The sequence below is a fragment of the Plectropomus leopardus genome, chromosome 9 (genome assembly GCF_026936395.1).
Source record: "Plectropomus leopardus strain MGB_pleo_1.0 chromosome 9, ASM2693639v1, whole genome shotgun sequence".
Taxonomy (NCBI): Eukaryota; Metazoa; Chordata; class Actinopteri; order Perciformes; family Serranidae; genus Plectropomus; species Plectropomus leopardus.
The window spans coordinates 12,944,555-12,963,218 of NC_142184.1; the positions used below are offsets into that span (position 1 = coordinate 12,944,555).

The 18,664-nt window shown below is 39.8% G+C and overlaps 1 protein-coding gene across 3 annotated transcripts in view; it reads right to left on the minus strand.

The window, feature by feature from the left end:
- Positions 1-1,568: 1,568 nt before the first annotated feature.
- Positions 1,569-18,664, minus strand: part of LOC121946877 (uncharacterized) — a 46,440-nt gene continuing 29,344 nt past the window's right edge. For 2 of the 3 annotated variants that reach the window (XM_042491684.2, XM_088081999.1), the window contains 5 exons: positions 16,253-16,449; positions 14,365-14,563; positions 5,376-5,525; positions 5,148-5,297; positions 1,569-3,662 (listed from right to left, as the gene is read on the minus strand). In XM_042491684.2, the coding sequence (XP_042347618.2) occupies positions 3,367-3,662; positions 5,148-5,297; positions 5,376-5,525; positions 14,365-14,407 (639 nt within the window). In that variant the 5' untranslated portion in view covers positions 14,408-14,563; positions 16,253-16,449 and the 3' untranslated portion in view covers positions 1,569-3,366. The remainder of the gene's footprint in view (positions 3,663-5,147; positions 5,298-5,375; positions 5,526-14,364; positions 14,564-16,252; positions 16,450-18,664) is intronic. The other variant, XM_088082000.1, reaches the window with a different exon arrangement.

Here is an 18,664-nt window from a genome sequence, read left to right on the forward strand (position 1 = left end):
CAAAGCCTATTGTGTTTTTGACTGCCTGTAGGCATGCCACATGAAGAGCTAAGTAGATTTCATGTTGATAAATTACAGTACATATCTCTGTGTTGTCAGATGTTGTTGCAGTAGGAGGCATTTATGAGACACAGTGCTCTCCGGAGTTGAAGGCCAATGGATAAAGGTGGCTTATAGAACATTTCTGTTGAGTTTAGTCCTGCCCAGCACACAGAGGCATGTTAAGTATAAGATCATCACTCACTGGTCTGCAAAGAGACTATGTGCAAGCTCTTTGCCAAGAAGGAAATAAAGACAAACACTGTGTCAGAGTGAACATCAAAAGCAAACCAAGTGGGATGCAGTGGAGCGTCTTGTAGCTTGACAGTACAGACAAACAGCTCAACACTAGCTTTGCCATAATAGAGGGCACATGAACAAGCCAAAGAATGCAATACCATCAAAGAAAGTGCAGTTGGGACAAGTGAGTGTAAACTACAGGTAAACTTGTAAAACTAGAAAAACCAGAAAGCTTAATGCATAGAGGGGAGAAAAACAATAGATGTATGACAGTATAAGTGAGTGCTTTAAATTGCCGTGAAAATTACACAAGATTTACCTTGTGGGAAAATTCTAATCTCTCTTGCACACTATCATACCAGTGAGCACAATGTTGGGCATTGATGTACCTCTCTTGATATTTGTGATACAGAGTTTACCTGTCACCTTTTCAGGGTGAAAACTTTTAAAGGTTATGGATCACGTAAAAATATAGAAACAGGTTTGGCTTGCTGTAATCATCCCTCCTGTTCACACTGGCTCTGAAGTGATGCCTTCCTAAAGTGATTTCAAAGTTTTAAAGTCTTTTCATGGCTTTCTTTAAAAGCAATTGTCATCTGGTATTCCCTCTTATTGTACAGTATGAACAGAAGGAAAGACTACAGCAAGCAAAAACATGATGAGCTAGCCTTCAGTACACAGTATAGAGACCTATTGTTTAAAATATTTTCTCTGCTACCTTTCCATCAGACAGCTATTTCGGATTTGCAACTGAAGCCACTGTATCTCTCTTTAAAGCCAGACATTGGACGCAGCTGCTGGTCTACTAGTGCTTATATCAGTTAGTTTGTTTGTGTTACTGTGTGCCTTTGGTTTTTAAAAGGGTTAGCTGGGATTCACCAAAGTCACTCAATAATACAACCAAACTTACTGATTTAGGCAGCAGACCAGAGTTAGTATGTATTTTAGGATTATGCATCCTCCACAGTTAGTTTGAGACTCTATGTCTACCTCAAGTAAAGAGCTACCCATTTATAGTGAAGTCTTAGTGCCTGTAAGTTGACCATAAATACCTGAGATGTACCAGTGCCAGCAAATTTAGTAACACAAACACATTCCTTACTTCTCAGAAGAACCTTAATTCCTGATATGTTAGAATTGATCCCAATCATCTACGTCATGACGACTGCATAAATACCACTGTGTTTTCTCTGGCCACTTGCATGTTTCCCTCAAAAGATTAGAGCCATCCCTTTAGATTTCTGCTGAAGAAGGTGGAGAAAAACCCAATACAGGCAAACATACAGTAATTTCAGCAGTTTCAACCTCAATTTTTATTGAGTTTATAGCAAGATCTTCAAATGGGGGAGAGAGACACGTCATGATTAACACTGTAAAAAGGTTGTTTTGAAAGTAGCTTTCGGTTCAACCAGAGGAATACCTGTTTAATTGTCTTAATTACCACCTACACCTTCACACATACACCTTTGCGCGCGCACACACACACACACACACACACACACACACACACACACACACACACACACACACACACACACAGTGCAGATACAAACGACTCTTTGTGAACTGAATCATTCTCCCACCACAAGTTCAAACTCCCAATTGTGGAGGAGGCATCACCTGCATAGTTTCAGTAACGCAACGCTCTGTTGGTACATAATTGAAAACACATAAGGTAGTCACTAACAAGAACAAAATGGCATGCATTTACAAACACAGTTCCATAGTTTGCGCATGCACATGGCAATAGATTCATGATGATGTGAAAGGTTTATGTTTAAACTGCATCATTTCTTCTTTGAACTCAGTCTAGTCACATCACACCTTAATCCATGCAGTCACAGAGCTGTCAGTCTGAAGCCTTAACATTTTAATTCTCACTCTGAGGTCTGGTAACTCCAATGACAGGGAATGCTATCTACTGTAATCTAAGTTTAGGAGCCAGATGCATAAAACACAGAGTACATTCACGACTACAACTGTATATATGCACATAGGAAGAAATTGCCTATGCATTTTTGCAGCAGATTTATTACACAGTGAGTAGGCCTGATTCAGCTGTATAAATCTCGATTATTGTGGTGGTGGGTGCATGTCCATTGGCCTCATTGCCACACCCACAGTGAGCCAAAAAAAGGATGCTGAAACACTCCTGAACAACCGTTTGCATATCAATACTTGTGCTCACTCCACCACTTGTTAGATCTGACGATAAGGATACGGTACATCAAGTGCAATGTTACTGAAACATGGGCAAAGTTCTCCAACAGTGTCATTGTAGCAAATTTTAGCAACCAAACCACTAATGTTCTGGCAAACCATCATCATTGCAAAATCTTAGTCATTATTATTAAACTCTGTAGGAAAATCAATGATTTAGTGTTCATGTTGAAAAAGACTGTATAAAGTGCTTCACAGGATAAAATAAAATGTTTACAAAATGGGAGAAAAAAGCAATTAAATAGTGATTAAATTTGTCACTCGTATAATTTAAAATTAATTTCACAAATGCACCTTCAATTGACATTTTACAGAACGACCTGCAGCCTGCAAAATAATGGCACAATCAGCAAAGTGTCTAACAACCTTAAACAATGCTATCTGTCTCACTTATATTTAATTTCAGCCTTATCATATCACCCACAGCTATCTCAGCTAAAAGTGTCTGTATGCCTGTTTTGAACAATTTTTATTACACATTGTTCCTTTATAAATACCCCTTTATGCGTGTGAAAAGGTGTACGCATGGTTTTTGTGTGTACTTTTTATGCATCTGGCCCAAGGTGTTGGTGCCATAAGAACTGGATTGAATCATATTATTTGCATATAAATGTAAAGACACTTCAGACACCACTGCTAAGAGTTTCAACAGAGGATTAAATAAGAGTGTTACTTACGAGGAAAAATAGATTTTAAGTTGTCAAGAAAAATCCAATGATCTCAGGGAAACATTCAAAAGACGCAGAAAATCATAGCTAGGTCAACCATGCTGGGGGGGGGGGGGTTGCAAATGTCGAGAGAAAAGACATATCTCAGACTCTATTTTTATACTGTCAGTGTTTCTCTACAGAGATTGAAATTCAGTCTTTATGGCGATTTACTTGCAAGGCATCTTTCCTCCTCGTCTTCCTCCTCTGTCTCTTCATCCCTGGTGTGGGGAACAGAGGTCAGCAGCAGAGTGTCGGCGTGGACCTCTTCATCATCTGACTGGATCACGGGTGTGTCAGCGCCACCCCCGCTGGTTTCACTGGAACCCGATGATGTAGATGACATGCGAGACTTTGAGACGCGCTGAACTTCGTCTTGCCGTTTCAAAGGTGCGCGGTCCCTGTAGACAACCTCAGCCTCTTCATCCTCCTCATCCTCTTCCTCTTCCTCACCCTCTGTGAACAGACGCTGTTTGGTTAGAACATGCCTGTGTCTGATCTGTCAGTGCTTTCAGCGCCGTGCACCACACCTTCATCACCAGATGGTTCTCAGATAATATTCCTGTGAAATTCATAGGGGTGGCTCACCCTAACTACATTCATTGGTAATAATAAAATAAATCACTGCATGGAAAGACAATTAAAAGCTGAAATTAATTGTAGAGACTGCTGAGAAGGTGCAGGCTCCCCTCATTAAAGTTTGCAATGTTGTTTTGCTGCTGACTCTTAGGTATTAATAATAATTAATTAATTAATTAATTAATTAATTAATTAATAATTTAGAGTTTTGAAAACTACAAATGACTCATCTACCTGTGATGGAAAAAAACAAACAACTGTTTTCAGTTAAAAAAAATGTTGGTGCTGAATGGTCAAAACCACAACTGCACATCACAGAAACTTAACACCCTCCTGACATATGGTGAAATCAAATTAGACGGTAATAAAACGATGCATGAACATGCTCCCATAAACTGTTTTAGCATACATGTGAGGCAGCTTGTGGTACAATTGTAAAAAAAAAAAAAAAAGTAGGCTATATTTAGGAAACTGTTAATGTATTTATGACAAATATTTTGGGAGATGAAATCCCAAATACTGTATCTTACTTGTGGTGTATCTTAGAAACATTTAAGGTGCTGTGATCAGAGAAAGACATCAACTTTACTAAAGTTTTACTTGCAGCAAGTAAGAAAGCCGTTACCAGAGAGTGGCTTCATGTAAGCTCTCCAAAACAATGGCTGGAAATTTTCCAAGACATTTTTGTTGTGGAAAAGCTGACACACCTTTAAAGCAACAAAGGTAATACATTTAAAAAGCACTTGGCAAAATGGAACATTTCTATGACAAATGACACAACTAAATAATAAAGTAGGATATAAATGTAGTATTAGTATTTAAATATTTCCAGACAACCAATGACTGTTACTTTATACTTTTTTTATTTAGTTTGTGTGTCTTATTTTATTATTTTTTCAAGTAGATTTTGCTGTGCTGCCCTGTATGTATTTCTATGAAAATTCACAAATATGCATGTTCTAAATATTAAAGAGGCTGGTCTCTAAAGAACCTTTTCTTTATCATCATTTTTAAATGAGGAAGTTTTTCCCCATAAAAGCCACTTAAAAAAAGTTTACGCTTACGTACACATAAAATTCCAAATTAATCATACCTACTGTTACAATAAAGCACAAAATTTTAAATAAAATAGAAACAAACTGTTCCAGTAATAATATGTACAACCTTGTTTGGTTCCAAAGACAAAACATTTTTCATCTATGAAGTGAAAATTAGTCAGAAATTTTGAAATTCTTGGTTGTGGTTATTTTTTGACATGTAAGTTTCCTGCTTTTGTAAAATCTACCTTTAAAAGTTGATTACATTGTTAACTTTAGGAAAGTAAAGAGTGATTTGGTTGATTTTCAGAGGCCATCTGTGCACCTGGTAGCGGAGATGCCAGTGCGCCCTCTTCTGCTCCTGAGCCTGAGTTGAGGAACACATCGAGGGCCTCCTGGTCAGAGATGTCCATCAGGTCCATCTGCTCCAGGACGTCCACGTTCACCTCCATAGAGGAGATACTTCCCATGGGGGCTGCACATACAGGCAGATACAGCATAAATAAACACTGTTTATATCAAAGTGATATAGAATTTGAATCTCAACACTTACGTTTCCTGCAGTCGACCTGCAGGTGAGCAGAAGGCAAGTAGTTGTCCACGTCATGGTGGTAGACCTCTTCAAAAAAGCGCTGTCTCTCTTTTAGCTTCAGGTGCTGCGCAGAATCATTGTCCAACATCCGTTGAGATATGTCTGTCTCAGCTGAGCACCCATACCAGACAGACAAAAAAAATCACATAAAAAACATTAATTTCATTTGTCTTTTTATGCATTATTGTCTCAAAATTCAATATTGGCAAAGAAGGCAAATACAAGTGCTATGTTACAAAAGACATATTAGACGCTGTCCAGAATAATCATTAACAAAGTAATCAGCAGAAGCTATCAATGTCAAATACTTTACTGTCTTTATTTCCTTACTTTCCAGTGTGTTAAAAAGTGGAAAAATAGAATATAATATGAATGGTACATAGGCTATGTGGTGTCATTTGTAATAGTTTTTTTGAGGTGTCAGTATATCCAAAGAAAGTCATAAAAAAAATCATCAAAATGTCACAAAAAAGTCAAACTATAATATATCATTAACATGTTATAAAATATGTCAATGTTGTCATGGTATGCCATAAAAAATCATTAAAAAGTCATAGTATAGTATATCATGAAAGCAAATTTGCAGCTTTTAATGTAATAATTCCTCAAGTTCATAAATTTCCCACAAATGTAATAGTAGTTGCCTACTACATGAGGTTATAAAACTTGCCGGTTTAGATTTTTAAGGGCTTATCATTGTGCATAGAGGGCAGGGCTGCTTTGAGTGAGGTTGTTTGTTTGGCGTGCTGTGTGGCATGACCACAGACTGAGTCAGATCCACACCTCTATCCTCCACCCTCTCCTCAAAATCTATTGTCTTATGGCTTAAAAAAAAGAGAAAAGAAAAAAAAAAAGATGGTCACTGCCGAAATGCCAAACTCGAGGTCTCAAAACAGGAGACCACAAACAAATGAGTGACATGACAGTAGCCATGTCCATTATTTTACATGGTTTTGTCACAGAAGGTGTACGTTTAAAATGGTTCCCCTGGCTGCATCCCCTCCTGTCCTCCTTCATGTTAAATAGGTGATTACAGCCCTGCGTTGCATGTTATTCCCTGTCTATCTGTAATCTCTCTACTGTCCAGTATCAATAAAGCCATATGGTGCATAAAAAGGCTTGAAAAAGAAAATCTATGACTTTAACTAGTGACATTTCACAGAATGTGCCAGGAAAGCTGTAACCAGAACTGCCAGTGGGTTTGGTTTCTCAACCACAGGTACAGTATCTCAAGAATCTTGTGATGCTAATGTAGATTTATGGCATGTCTAACAAGCCATCTCACATCATAAGCTACTGGCTTTTACTTTATTTTTGCCAAACCTCATCGATCATCAGAAAGAAAAGGAGTTGACAGATTTATTTGTACAATCAGATAAGCGCTTTTGTTGAGTTTATATACAAGAAGTTTTTTTATACTGTTCATCTCAAAATTTCTTATTTCTCTCATAAAATTAGTCTGACCTCTAGTGGTCATGATCAAACATGCACGCAGTCTGAAAATTAGTTCAGCATATGAGGAATTGTACTGATGGCATTACATTAGCTGCCTGTTATCTGCATAAATATCAACTGAAACTATATTGAAGTTATCGTTTCTGCAACACATGCATGCATGTATGTGGAGATGCATCTAACTACAACTTTTAGTATCTCTGGTTCACAGTGTGCCAAAGCAATGGGTGTTCTGAAAGAGTGGCTTCTGATTGGCCTTCAGGGTGCTGGCATTAGTTTGTAATGTGTGTGCTATCAGCATGTCTCTTACTCAAATACTATTTGAGTGAGAGGCAGGTAGATAATCTTTCCTTGGTGGTTGCAGACAGGCAGAAAGGGAACAGAAAAGTAAGAGTCATCCGTTGCAAGTCTCTGAACATCCCCTTGCTTGCAGCATGTGACATTACTGGCACATTTTATTTTAATGCATGATGCTACAGACATGTTATAAAAAACAAGAGAGCATCTGTCCTTAGGTCTACCTCTAGCATTGACCTCTGCCATGCTGACCAGCTGTGGTTGTGTAACCGTGCTGCATCCTCCTCCGTACACACTGTGCCTTCTCCCACTGGGCTCCATGAGCTGACACTTTGACTCATGTCACCAGTGTTTCGTTTGTGTGTATATGTGTGTGTGTGTTTATGAACACAGTGCGTGCATGTTCACATAACTGTATGAGTGTGCGCTTATGCATTCATGCTCGTGTTTGCATGCATTCGGTTTATGCTTATTTTGTCACCCACTGTTTAACATGCGTATCAAGTTTCCATGACTAACATGTTTACATGATGGCAGCAGATGGAGCCAGCATGCACAGTGACAACATCCAATGTATTTTGTCTACAGATCTTTTGAGTGTTACCTTTGTCCTGTTTGAAAACAAGCATGTAACCCAGCCACACTCTTCAGACAGCATCCTCTCTGAAGATTTACAACTTTCAATCTGTCAGTCACTCTGCCGCGGCCCTGGAGGGGCGTGTGTCCACTACCATGCACTAGTAACAGCCTTTTATTCTGTCATTGGAGGCAAGAGACCACTCTGCAGGCTTTAAGCTCAGCTGGTGAACTAACTGGGAACACAGTCAAATAAATAAAGCGTACACTGTTGTTAAATATAAACAAGTGTCCAGACATGAATGTAAATAACGTGATGTATATCTAACTGGAGAAAGTTGATTAAATGGAACATGCTGAGATGTATCTTAATGTGGGTGGGTACTGGTATTTGTCAGACCTGAGCTATATTGGAGGATTTTTCTGTATCTAATATCTAAAATGACAACTTATTGCAATCCCACTTTGCATTAAAATTTTTGAGACAAGCAACCAATTCAGTCTTGTTCAAAAAGATTATTTTTGTTATTATTATTATTATGCTTTGGGATAATTACATTAAAAACTACATATCTGTATTATGTTTGTGGTTTCTTATGTTTGCGGACTGTTATTACGTTGGCAGGTGTTATACATGACACTGTCTCCACTGCCCTGGCCGTGTCCCATCAGTCCAGCAAGACAGCACAACAGTGAATGGGTGACCATTTTCTTGCATGGCATTTCTGATCAGTGTATGTCATCATATTCAAGAGACATATTTTTTTTAGGGAGACACTTGGCCTCAACATGCCAACCTGCCAAAACCCCCTACCATGCCACAGCACCCACCTGCCAGTGTCTATGATCATTAAGCAGTTACTGTGTGGAGGCAGTGGGCCGCATGAGACAAACCAGTTACTACAGGCTGTTACAGCAATGATGAGGTCTCTGATGATGAGGATGACGATGATGAAACTACACAGCTTACGTAAACCTCAACTGTGCCTCCTGGCTTTATGGGACACTCTTTCTCTCTGACTCCATTTCTCTATCTCTCTGTGTCTTTGTCTCCTTTCGAAATCAAATTTTGCTACTGAAGTTGCCAGTGGACATGCCCATCCCACGCACAAGCTCAGCTGTATGTCTCCATCTGTCTGCCCCAGCGTGGGAGAAAAAAAACATGTATGTAAAAGGCTGACTCATTCAAATAACCCGAGTTTTCCAGCACCCTGCTGTGGAAGACATGTAGGAGGTCTCCATGCAAATTGGATAAGGTTATATTACTACCGTTGCTCTGCATAGGACCCAGATGGTGTTCATAGCCTCCAAGGGGGAATCCCTTGCTTTTGACAGGGGTTATTAACCACCAGTGATCCATTTGTAGCTGCTTGGCTCATCAAGTATTTTTGCCACTTTCAATCATATAGAAGTTCAAGTCTCTCACAGGCAAGCAAGAGGGAAAAAAGAACCCATCGTCAGGAAATGAGCAATCGTTGCATAATGAATAACAGTGGGCATGAACCCTGACTTACAGTAAATTCAAGACAAGTTTGTGCAAGCGCAAATTCTGATGAAACGGTGTTAAACGACGCAACCCATTCAGTTTTTCAGCTGCTGCTCTACCCTTATCTAGACTATGCAATACAGTTCACATGGAAAAGATTTACTGTAGGTGGGTCAAGGAAAACAGCACAGCTGTGATGGCTGACTGTTGCTTTGTTAGGGAAGTGTTGGCCTCAGGATATTAACAGACAAAGCTTATAAAAGAGTAAATAAAAAAAATCAGGAGGGGAAAAAAGGAGAGGAGAGGAAGCTTCACATTTTCTGTTTCCACACTGATTTACCAAATTTTTTGTATATCTGTGACTGCTGACACTACACTAAAACACACCATGGCTTTGCTACAACCACTGAAGGACAGTAAAAACAATATTATTTGAAAAGAAACCTGCAGAATTAATAATTTAGTATGACTGCTCTGTGCAGAAAGTGACCCCGGCAGTGTCTTACATCTCAAACTTATTCTGTTGATGACTGCCCCCGGGACACAGTAGCAGTGTTGTAACTCTCACTACTCCATATCAGGCTCCAGGAAGTACAGGTACAGCCTCAGTTCAGGGGCTATAACTCCTCAAAAGTCAGAGCCTGCAGTACAAAACTGAAGGCTTCTGTGTTGAACCTGCACATCCTCCCCTAATGAGATTGTGATGTTTTACCATAGCGTCAGACATGTGATGAACTCTCATTAAAAAACAAGTGCTTTTGAACATGGCTGGACTGCCCCAAAATGTTGTTAAAAAACTCAGCTTGGTCGCTACAAATACAGCTGAACATGTTCTAATCTCCCATTAAACTCATCTGCTTTTTTATAAACAAAGTTGGATTTGGTCTGAACTCTGGATAAAAAACACTAATTTTGTCTCTAGTAGCGGCCTGCTGATATCTCTGGCTTTATAGTCCTCTTGCCTAGGTGTCATGCCGTCCACCGTCCCCTTCTCCCTACAATAAGTAACTCAGTATATGTACATGTAATCTGAACTCCATCATACATATAAAACATACAAATGGAACCTCCTTGGTTTGCAGAAAATTATAATGCCAACATTGTATTTTGGCAATTGGGCTGTTTTTTGGTTGCAAAACCTACAAAAAAGACACCAGGGTTTAGCAAACTGTCAATTTCATTGTACAAAAGGCTAATGTTAGGGTACCTTCAGCCTCAGACAGACTGAAGCATATGGTGTGCATGCATGTTACTCACTGACTCCTTAAATATAAAGTCTACCCAGCTGGCAAATTTTGGTTCTAAAAACATTCTGAGAATGGTAAAATGCAACCACTGAATGTTTCAGTAACATTTTCAGTAGTAGGTTTTCTTTACGTTCCTAGAACGCTCTTCTTTAAGTTCGGCAACATTCTCTATAAACATAATTTTTATTATATTTTTAATTGTTAATATAGCACATTACATTGCATTTCCATCTAAAAAGCTCTGTAATCTCAGTCCTCAATAGCATTTTTTTGAATGTTGCTTTGAAAATGTTCTTTCTTTGCTCTCATGCAACATTGTGGGACTGTTTATAAAAGAGCATTCTATGATCTGTCACCTTTCAACAGCACCAAAACATCCTCAGAAAGTTCCAGTTAAAACGTAATGTGAACATTATTTGAAAGGAGCATTATTTGAAATGATAAACATCTTTAAAATGCTCTTTGAACATTGGATTAAAATGTTTTCTTTAAAGCATTATTGCAGCATATAGGTAACATTAGCCAATGTTGTGGGAATGCTCCCTGCTAGCTGAGTACTTCCAAGAAATTGGGAAATACAAGCGGCACATTTCAGAAAAATTCCAATAGCTGACTCATTTTTCAGATGCCACTGAGAGAGCAGAAGAGGCTGAAAAGGCAAAGCCATGTTAACCTGTTTTACATGCTAATTTCTGAGATGCAGTGTAACACAGTTCATACTGAACTCTATAGCTCTTTCACCATCTCACGCCATTATTTGGAAATAATGTTAGAAACAAGCCTTCACTCTGGCCTGATATAGAAAGTCAAATCTTTTAGGCCACTAAGCGAGTTAAGCTTTACAGTATTATAAGCGCTACCCTCTGAAATTCCATAACACTTGTGATCTGTCACAGGACCTATGCCCCCTACCCAGAAATCCCTGCTTCATCTCAGCCCACACTGAACCATAATTACCTAGGGCTTACTGTTACATAATGTTGATACAATCCTTCAACTGCACACCCAACAACACTGGACTCCTACTGCATTGTAGTGCATGATTACCCAGCCTGGGTTGTGTGTGAACGCATGTAGGATGTCTGAGTTGGCTGAGTCTGTAGGAAAGGAAGGAAGGAAGAAAGAAGTTAGTGAAAGAAAGTAGAAAGCTGTGTTATGCAATCTGAGCCTGCTGTGCATTATTCCCGGTATAAAGTAGCTGTAGTGTCAGTGATTTGAGGCAAAGAGCTTTAGTGGGTCTGCTTGCCTCAGCTAAGTCTCATACTGATGAAAACAAGGGTGCAGCGGCAGCATGCATTTTGTTGTGTGTCGAGGCAAACACACACTGAATAGAAAGAATTTCTCTAGCTTTAGAACAGCAAGAAAGGCCCTTTTTCTTGTTTCTTTATCCTCTTTCTCAACCATCCAGATTCTTTTTCTCCTTCAGATGTTTTCACTCTTGCATAGCTGTCGTTTAAATCACCAGCTCTTTATGTCTAGGAATCTACGACAAGATGCAGAGGTGTGTGTAGTGTTTCAGAGGGGGTGGGGTGTGGGTGTGGGTGGCCCAGGGCCAGAGGTGACAGTTGAGCTGAAGCACATGATTTTTTTCATCCGTCTGATTATTCTTCCACGGTCTGATCCTTTTGCCACTCTCACTGCTCTGCTCCCAATAATCACACTGCTAATCTTTATATTCCCCTTTCAAATATAACAAATCACACATCGGCCTCTCAGGTTGTTTTATTTTGCCCCAGTGTGCAATGTGCATTTGTTTCTCGCAACCTTATCGGCATCTTTTCTTTGATGAAAACATTGAGCTCTGAAGGCATGCGTCATTAGCCACTCTGTGTCATTCTAATGGTGCAGTCATACATTAGGAGTCCTGGGAACTGCACAGGGACAAGTGAACAAATGCTGCTATTGAACCATAGAGTCACATGGTGAAGCATTCAGTCCCCCTGTGGCAACTTGAAAGAAATCCCATGATCATCTTTCTGTTTTCAGTGAACAGGCAGACTGGGTGTTTGTGTGTACGAGAGCTACAGTAGTAAAGCAGTTGCACTGCATGGCCAGTTACATTTGACAGCCAATCCATCTCAAACTCCACCCCTCTTCTCCTGCAGCTCCTGATTCCCCCCGGGGGCCGACGATGGTGTCTCCGGCTCTCAGCAATATACAGCCACATCATCTTTAGGTATTACTGCTATTATTTACCCAGCCGTTCTCCTCTGCTGGCCTCATGGCCACAGCAGTCCATCAAGCATAAATCATTTATGAGTGAGATCACTGCACCACAACAGCAACCTCCCCCGCCATGCATCCCCACTCCCCTCGCCGCCCTCACACACGTATCCATAAACACACTGCCATGTAGTAGAAAGTGTATCCAGACTGCTCATTTATGATACCACCTCCTCCACCGCAACAGTCATCATCGTGGCACTACGTCATACTGCATGAAGCCAGCCCAGGCTAGAAGTAAATGTTTGTACATTTCTGCAAACCATGTTACATTTGTACATTTTATACATATCATATCAATGTTTTTAAAGTGCTCTACTTCCACATCTTAATGAATGGACAAAACCAGGTATTTTAAACCAAAAACTTATATTTTCCCTCACCATAACCAAGTGGTTTTTATGCTTAAACATAACGAAAGTTAACTACAGCTTTGTCAGAACACAAAGGCATGTTATATATCTGGTTTGCAGAAATGCACAATGCCAACATTCGTTCTGGCAATTGGTTTAAAGAAGCTCCACCACCAAATACTCTACATGAAGGCATCATCTAAACCAAGTCTCCATCAATACTTCACTCTCGTCTTCAGGTTCCTCAGATCCCAGTGCTGTGATTATGTCTTGAACCTTGTCTGACCACCTGCTCCGTAAGTGTCTGATCAGATTGTGTATTCCCAGGCCGACCTCCCATTCCCATTCCCAAAGCCATTAAGGCACTTCACTCGGGGCTAAATGCAAGGATGACCTCCAGCCGTGCTCTCGATTTAGGCCAGTCATAACAGGGGCTTTCAGTAGTCTCCACAGAGCTCTGCCACGAGTCTGCACACATTAACAAACACTGACACAGAAAGTAAAAAGGGAAAATACCAGATCATTCTCTTGACACTGAGAGGAAACCGCTCATGTGAGGTTCGGTTAGAGAGCAAGATCTCTCTGGCAAGCAGGTAGCAGTTAGCCTGTCTTCCCTGTTTCTATATAAAGACCTGCTTCCTGTAGCTTAGTGGGACTCTAAGAAGTAGTTGTTACACTTCACTGTGATTACACCCCATCGGCATCAACAGTGCACCACCAACAAGGCTGTCAGGCTAATTTAGTTAAAAAGAGAAGGCTTTTAATAGTACTTTGAACAGTTAGATTCTGCTTATAAAGCTTAGTTCAATGCTGGACCAAGATGTAAAAAGATAAACTGAGCATCAGTAATAATATAATGAGCTAACAAGGCATGGTTATCAGTAAAATACCAAATTATGAGAAAATTATGTAACAGCTATACAGACCGATATACACACTGTGTTTAACATAAAGTATGGCTAATACTGACCTCTTTTCATATTAAAGAACGAATTAATGCCAAAGTAAATATTTATCGTAAACTGTGTTGTTAGTAGATGTAGAGCTAAACCCATTGCAGGGAATTAGTCCTTTTGAACAATTTTATAATAAAGCTTTCCTTTACCAGGATATGCAAACATGTCCTAAGGGATTGCACTGTATAACAAATATAACAAAGTATAACAAGTATAACAAAGACTAAAAAAAGAGCGTACAAAGTGTTAAATACAACAGTAAAGCAGGGTAAAATCTCTGTAAGTTGGAATATTACTGTACAGTAGTGCAAGTCTTCAGCTCCATTTCTGTTTACTTATCCTCTGTTAGTTACTTACATGCCAGGCGCTTGTTGTGGTTGGTTGACCCCGTCGACGACATGATCCAGTGGATGTGGGACTGTTGAAGAGAGCGTTTTGCCTTTGAGTGTGTGTGGATTTTTCTCTTCCCCCCTCCTGTCAAGCCTCCAGGACAGGATGCTGGTGTGTGTAGTGGCTGGTCATCTAGTCATTGCATCTCTTCACTTTGGCACCAAGACTGTCAAAGATTCACAGTTACACTTATCTCCCTCCCCCCTTCTCTTCTCTTTCTTCTTCTACTCTGCTCTGCCTTTTTACTGTGTTCGCCGTCTCCCCCGTCTCCCCCGCCCCCCTTTCTGATCGCCTTCTTTCGAGGTTTTCCCTCTCACTGCTTCACACCCTCATCTCGGCTGCCTCTCTGCGTCTCACACACACGCGCGGTCTTGCTCTCTCTGTCAGACAGGCTCAGTAGGGTTGTAGGGAGCTGTGCAGCTTAGGGACGGAGGGGAGAGTGATAGTGGGCTACGGCATTGTGGCCTGTACCAACTGGTGACAACAAGGGGGTCAACAGGATCAGGAAGTGTACAGGCTTTTTACATAATACTGAGGAATATACCAGGATTAACCCCCTCCCGTCTCAGCCAGCAGTGCTATGCTTAACAATTTTTTTATTTATTATTCACTTTGTTGTAGTATGAAAGCTTTATAAGTGAACTGTGATAATAGAAGAGGCACTGCATATTAATAATCACCTTGGTCTCTCTCAGCATGAAAAAACTAATATTTGACTCAAGGTTACATGCAAGAAAATCTATGTAATGTTATGTAATGATGTGTTACATCATCTCATATTTTGTTGATTGATTGTCGACGTTTGTTTTATGTATTTATTCAATTATGTGTTTAACTTTCCTTTTTAATTCTACCATTTTCTAATTAGGTGTTCAACTGCACGATTTAAGTAATGCTCCATTAATACTTTTCTCGGCAGATTCTAAATCTACTTGTCTTGAAATGTGTGAAACGTTTCCTACCAAGATGCTCACTGTCATGTTTTTGAAAAGGAAAAAAAAAATCACACTAATTTGCTAAGTGTTTAAAGGTTAGGAATTAATTATTGCACTTCCATAAAGTTGAGGTACTCCTTTGAGACGGTTTATAAGAAGACTAATTCTGTGTCTCAATTTGGATACTTTCATTTGTACATTTCCTTGTAGTACACCGTGTATACTATGTAGGCTATTTACATGCATAGTGCCTGAATTTCGGCGAGATAGTGTTCTCTCAATTCAAACAAGGCTGATGTTGCCTTGCTGGAAATGATGATTGCTACCAATGACCTCTTCTTTGTCCTTTTTTTTATGTCAAATTGCTTTTGACCTTGATTTTTGCCCGCCAAAATATCTGCTGGCTTCTGTCCTTGTTAAAGCACTGCAGCTTCCTTGGCTGCCATTGTCACTATCTCCTTCCACAATGTCAAGATGGTGACCAGCGTTCCATACACTGCGTTTGACCTTTATGACTACACCATCCATGCTAACATCACCATGCTAACCTAATGCTAACATGAAAATGCAGGTATAATATCAACAACGTTTACCATCTTAGTTTAATATGCTAGCATGCTAGTCATGCCATTTGCAAATACCACTAAACACAAAGTGCAACTGAGGCCGATGGGAATATCTGTTTGGCAGAATTGGGCAAATTGAAAAAAAAATTGCCTGATGATGGACTGAATAGCTTTATCAAACGTCACAGCAATACATTTAATAGTAATAGGATCACCAAAGTTCATCCTGAGGGGGGACATATGAAATGCCTTTCCCAAATTTCATGTCAATCCATCCAAAAGTTGCTAAGAGATTTGAGTCTGGACCACAGTGGTGGACGCCTGACCAATATTACCAACAAGAGCCACACCAACCTGTTCTCATTCCCAGGGGGGCAGTCCAAGGCCAAGAGTCAGCATGCCACAGGTCTCTTGCTTCTTCAGTCCAACAACTTTACATACTCGATGGCAGTCCTCTTTGAACCGACACCGTGGACAAGGCCGGCAACACTTCAACCTCCCAGAAGCCAAAACTCGGCCTTATGTCAGCGGCGCCTTGAGCAGACCCATGCCTGCACAGAGAACACATAAAGGAATGGGAGAGAGCTTTGCTATTTAAATACTATATTCACTCAGACATTATACCTTCATACCTGCACACAAAGGAATGAGAGAAAGCAGTGTTTGCAGCACATACTTAAATAACCTACAGAGTGAGGAGGCACACCTGGACACACCTGCCAACAATCAGACCTCGACTCACAGCCATTGGTTCACAGCATATGTGAAGTCCCTCTACCCACAAAAACAAAACCACTCCCGCAGTGTCAGTGAGCATGAAGGCAGGTCAGTGCCAAACTGGATGATACAGGTCTGCCTGTTACATGACGACTGAATAATGAAAGATCAAAGATATTTGATTCTGAGTATGTGGGTGTATGTATATATTTAAATTATTACAGTATAGGTTTAAAAGAAGGACGCTGGTTAATTAAAATTGACTTATGGAGAATGAGTAGGATTAATTAAGTTTTTACTTCTTTTACTAGTTTAAAAAAAACCAAAAAACATTTAACCAGGTTGGTCCCATAGAGAGAATCTTTTTGCCAAGGGAGACCTGGCCAAGACAGTCAGCAGTGAGAAAACAAAATTGCAGACAGTCACAAAGGGAGACAAAATACAATTCACAAGCACTGACATTTGCATTAAAAGAGAACTATCAGTCAAAAGAGAACTTTCTAGGAGTCACTTATACAACCAGGCAGGCTAAAAACATTGACGTCCTATAGAATCTGCTTGTTAGTCTTTCATTTTAGATTTAGAAACATTTAACAACTCCAGCTACTTTGAGATTTAAGTCATTCTGCATCAAATTCCAGGCTGAGGGTGCAGAATACCCAAAAGCCCTTTTCTCAGTTTTTGTCCAAGCGTTTGGGACTAAGAGCATAAAGAGGTCCTGAGAACGCAATGAATACTGTCCACTTTTCTGCATGATGAAAACACAGAGGTAGTGTGGGAGCAGTCCAAGAACTGCCTTATATATAAAGATGTACCAGTGTCAGAGCCAACTGACTCTTCAAGTTGGTAAACAACATAAGCTTGGTCTTATCTGCATTTAAAACAAGTTTCAGCTCATTCAGTGTATTTTATTTTAAAAGTATTCAACAGCTTGTTCAAGAGTTGCTGTACAGCAATATACAACAGTGTCATCAGCATAAAAATGGAAATTAGCATTTGACCCATATTATCAGAGCACATACTATCATATGTAATGCACTGAGACCGATTGCTAGGATAATTTACAAACCAAGCTACAGCTTCCTCTGAGAGCCCTGAGCTCAGAAGTCTACGCTTTAAAACATCATGGTCAATTGGGTCAAAAGCTTTGGACAAATCAATAAAGAGTGCTACGCAATGTTGCTCCTTATCAAGTGCTAAAGAAATGTCATTTACCACCTTCCATGCAGCAGTGACAGTGCTGTTTTTTTGTAAAACCTGGTTGATTTGCTGATAAAATATCATTGGTGTATGAAAACTCTTTTAGCTGATTACTTACAAGGAATTCAAGAACTTAAACTAGTACTGACAAATCAGACATTGGCCAAAAGGTATTTAAAATACTTCACCCCCTTTCAAAAAGGGAAGACCAAAAGCAGATTTCCATATCCTTGGAATTTCCTTAGTCAGCACTATAAAGTTAAAATATATGCAAAAGGCTCTGCTACAAAATCAGCTGCCAGTTTCAGAAACAAGGATCCATAAAATCAGGTCCTGAAGGTTTTCTAGGATCTAGCTTTTTTAAGGCCTTGTGAAGTGTGAAATTTTAGGTAAAAACAACAGCGACTTTTGGTTTCATACGAGACAGAAATTGCAGCCTCCTGGGACAAAGTCTGGATTTGTTTGACCGATACGCTTATACTGACTTTCTCCCTCTTCATACTACATCAGTTGCTCAAAGCATCAAGTCTCATCACATATGTGTTCATATCGGAGTTAGCTGAAAGCCCAGTGTGTCTCATAAAGATGCTAAAGGGTTCCTCTGATGTTGATAAAGTACGCCAAGCATAGATATTTGACATCCTATGAATGAAAACAAGCTGGCCATGCCACCATCTCACACTTCCCATAGTTCAGCACCTCCACAGCTACAAGTATTATACAACTGTTTGTGGTATTTTCCACGATGAGTAAAAATACTGATGTGTAAAATTATTGAGGTTCCCCTTTAACTGTTTACAAATCATTATTATTTATAAATGGATTGACAATAATCCATTAATACATTTT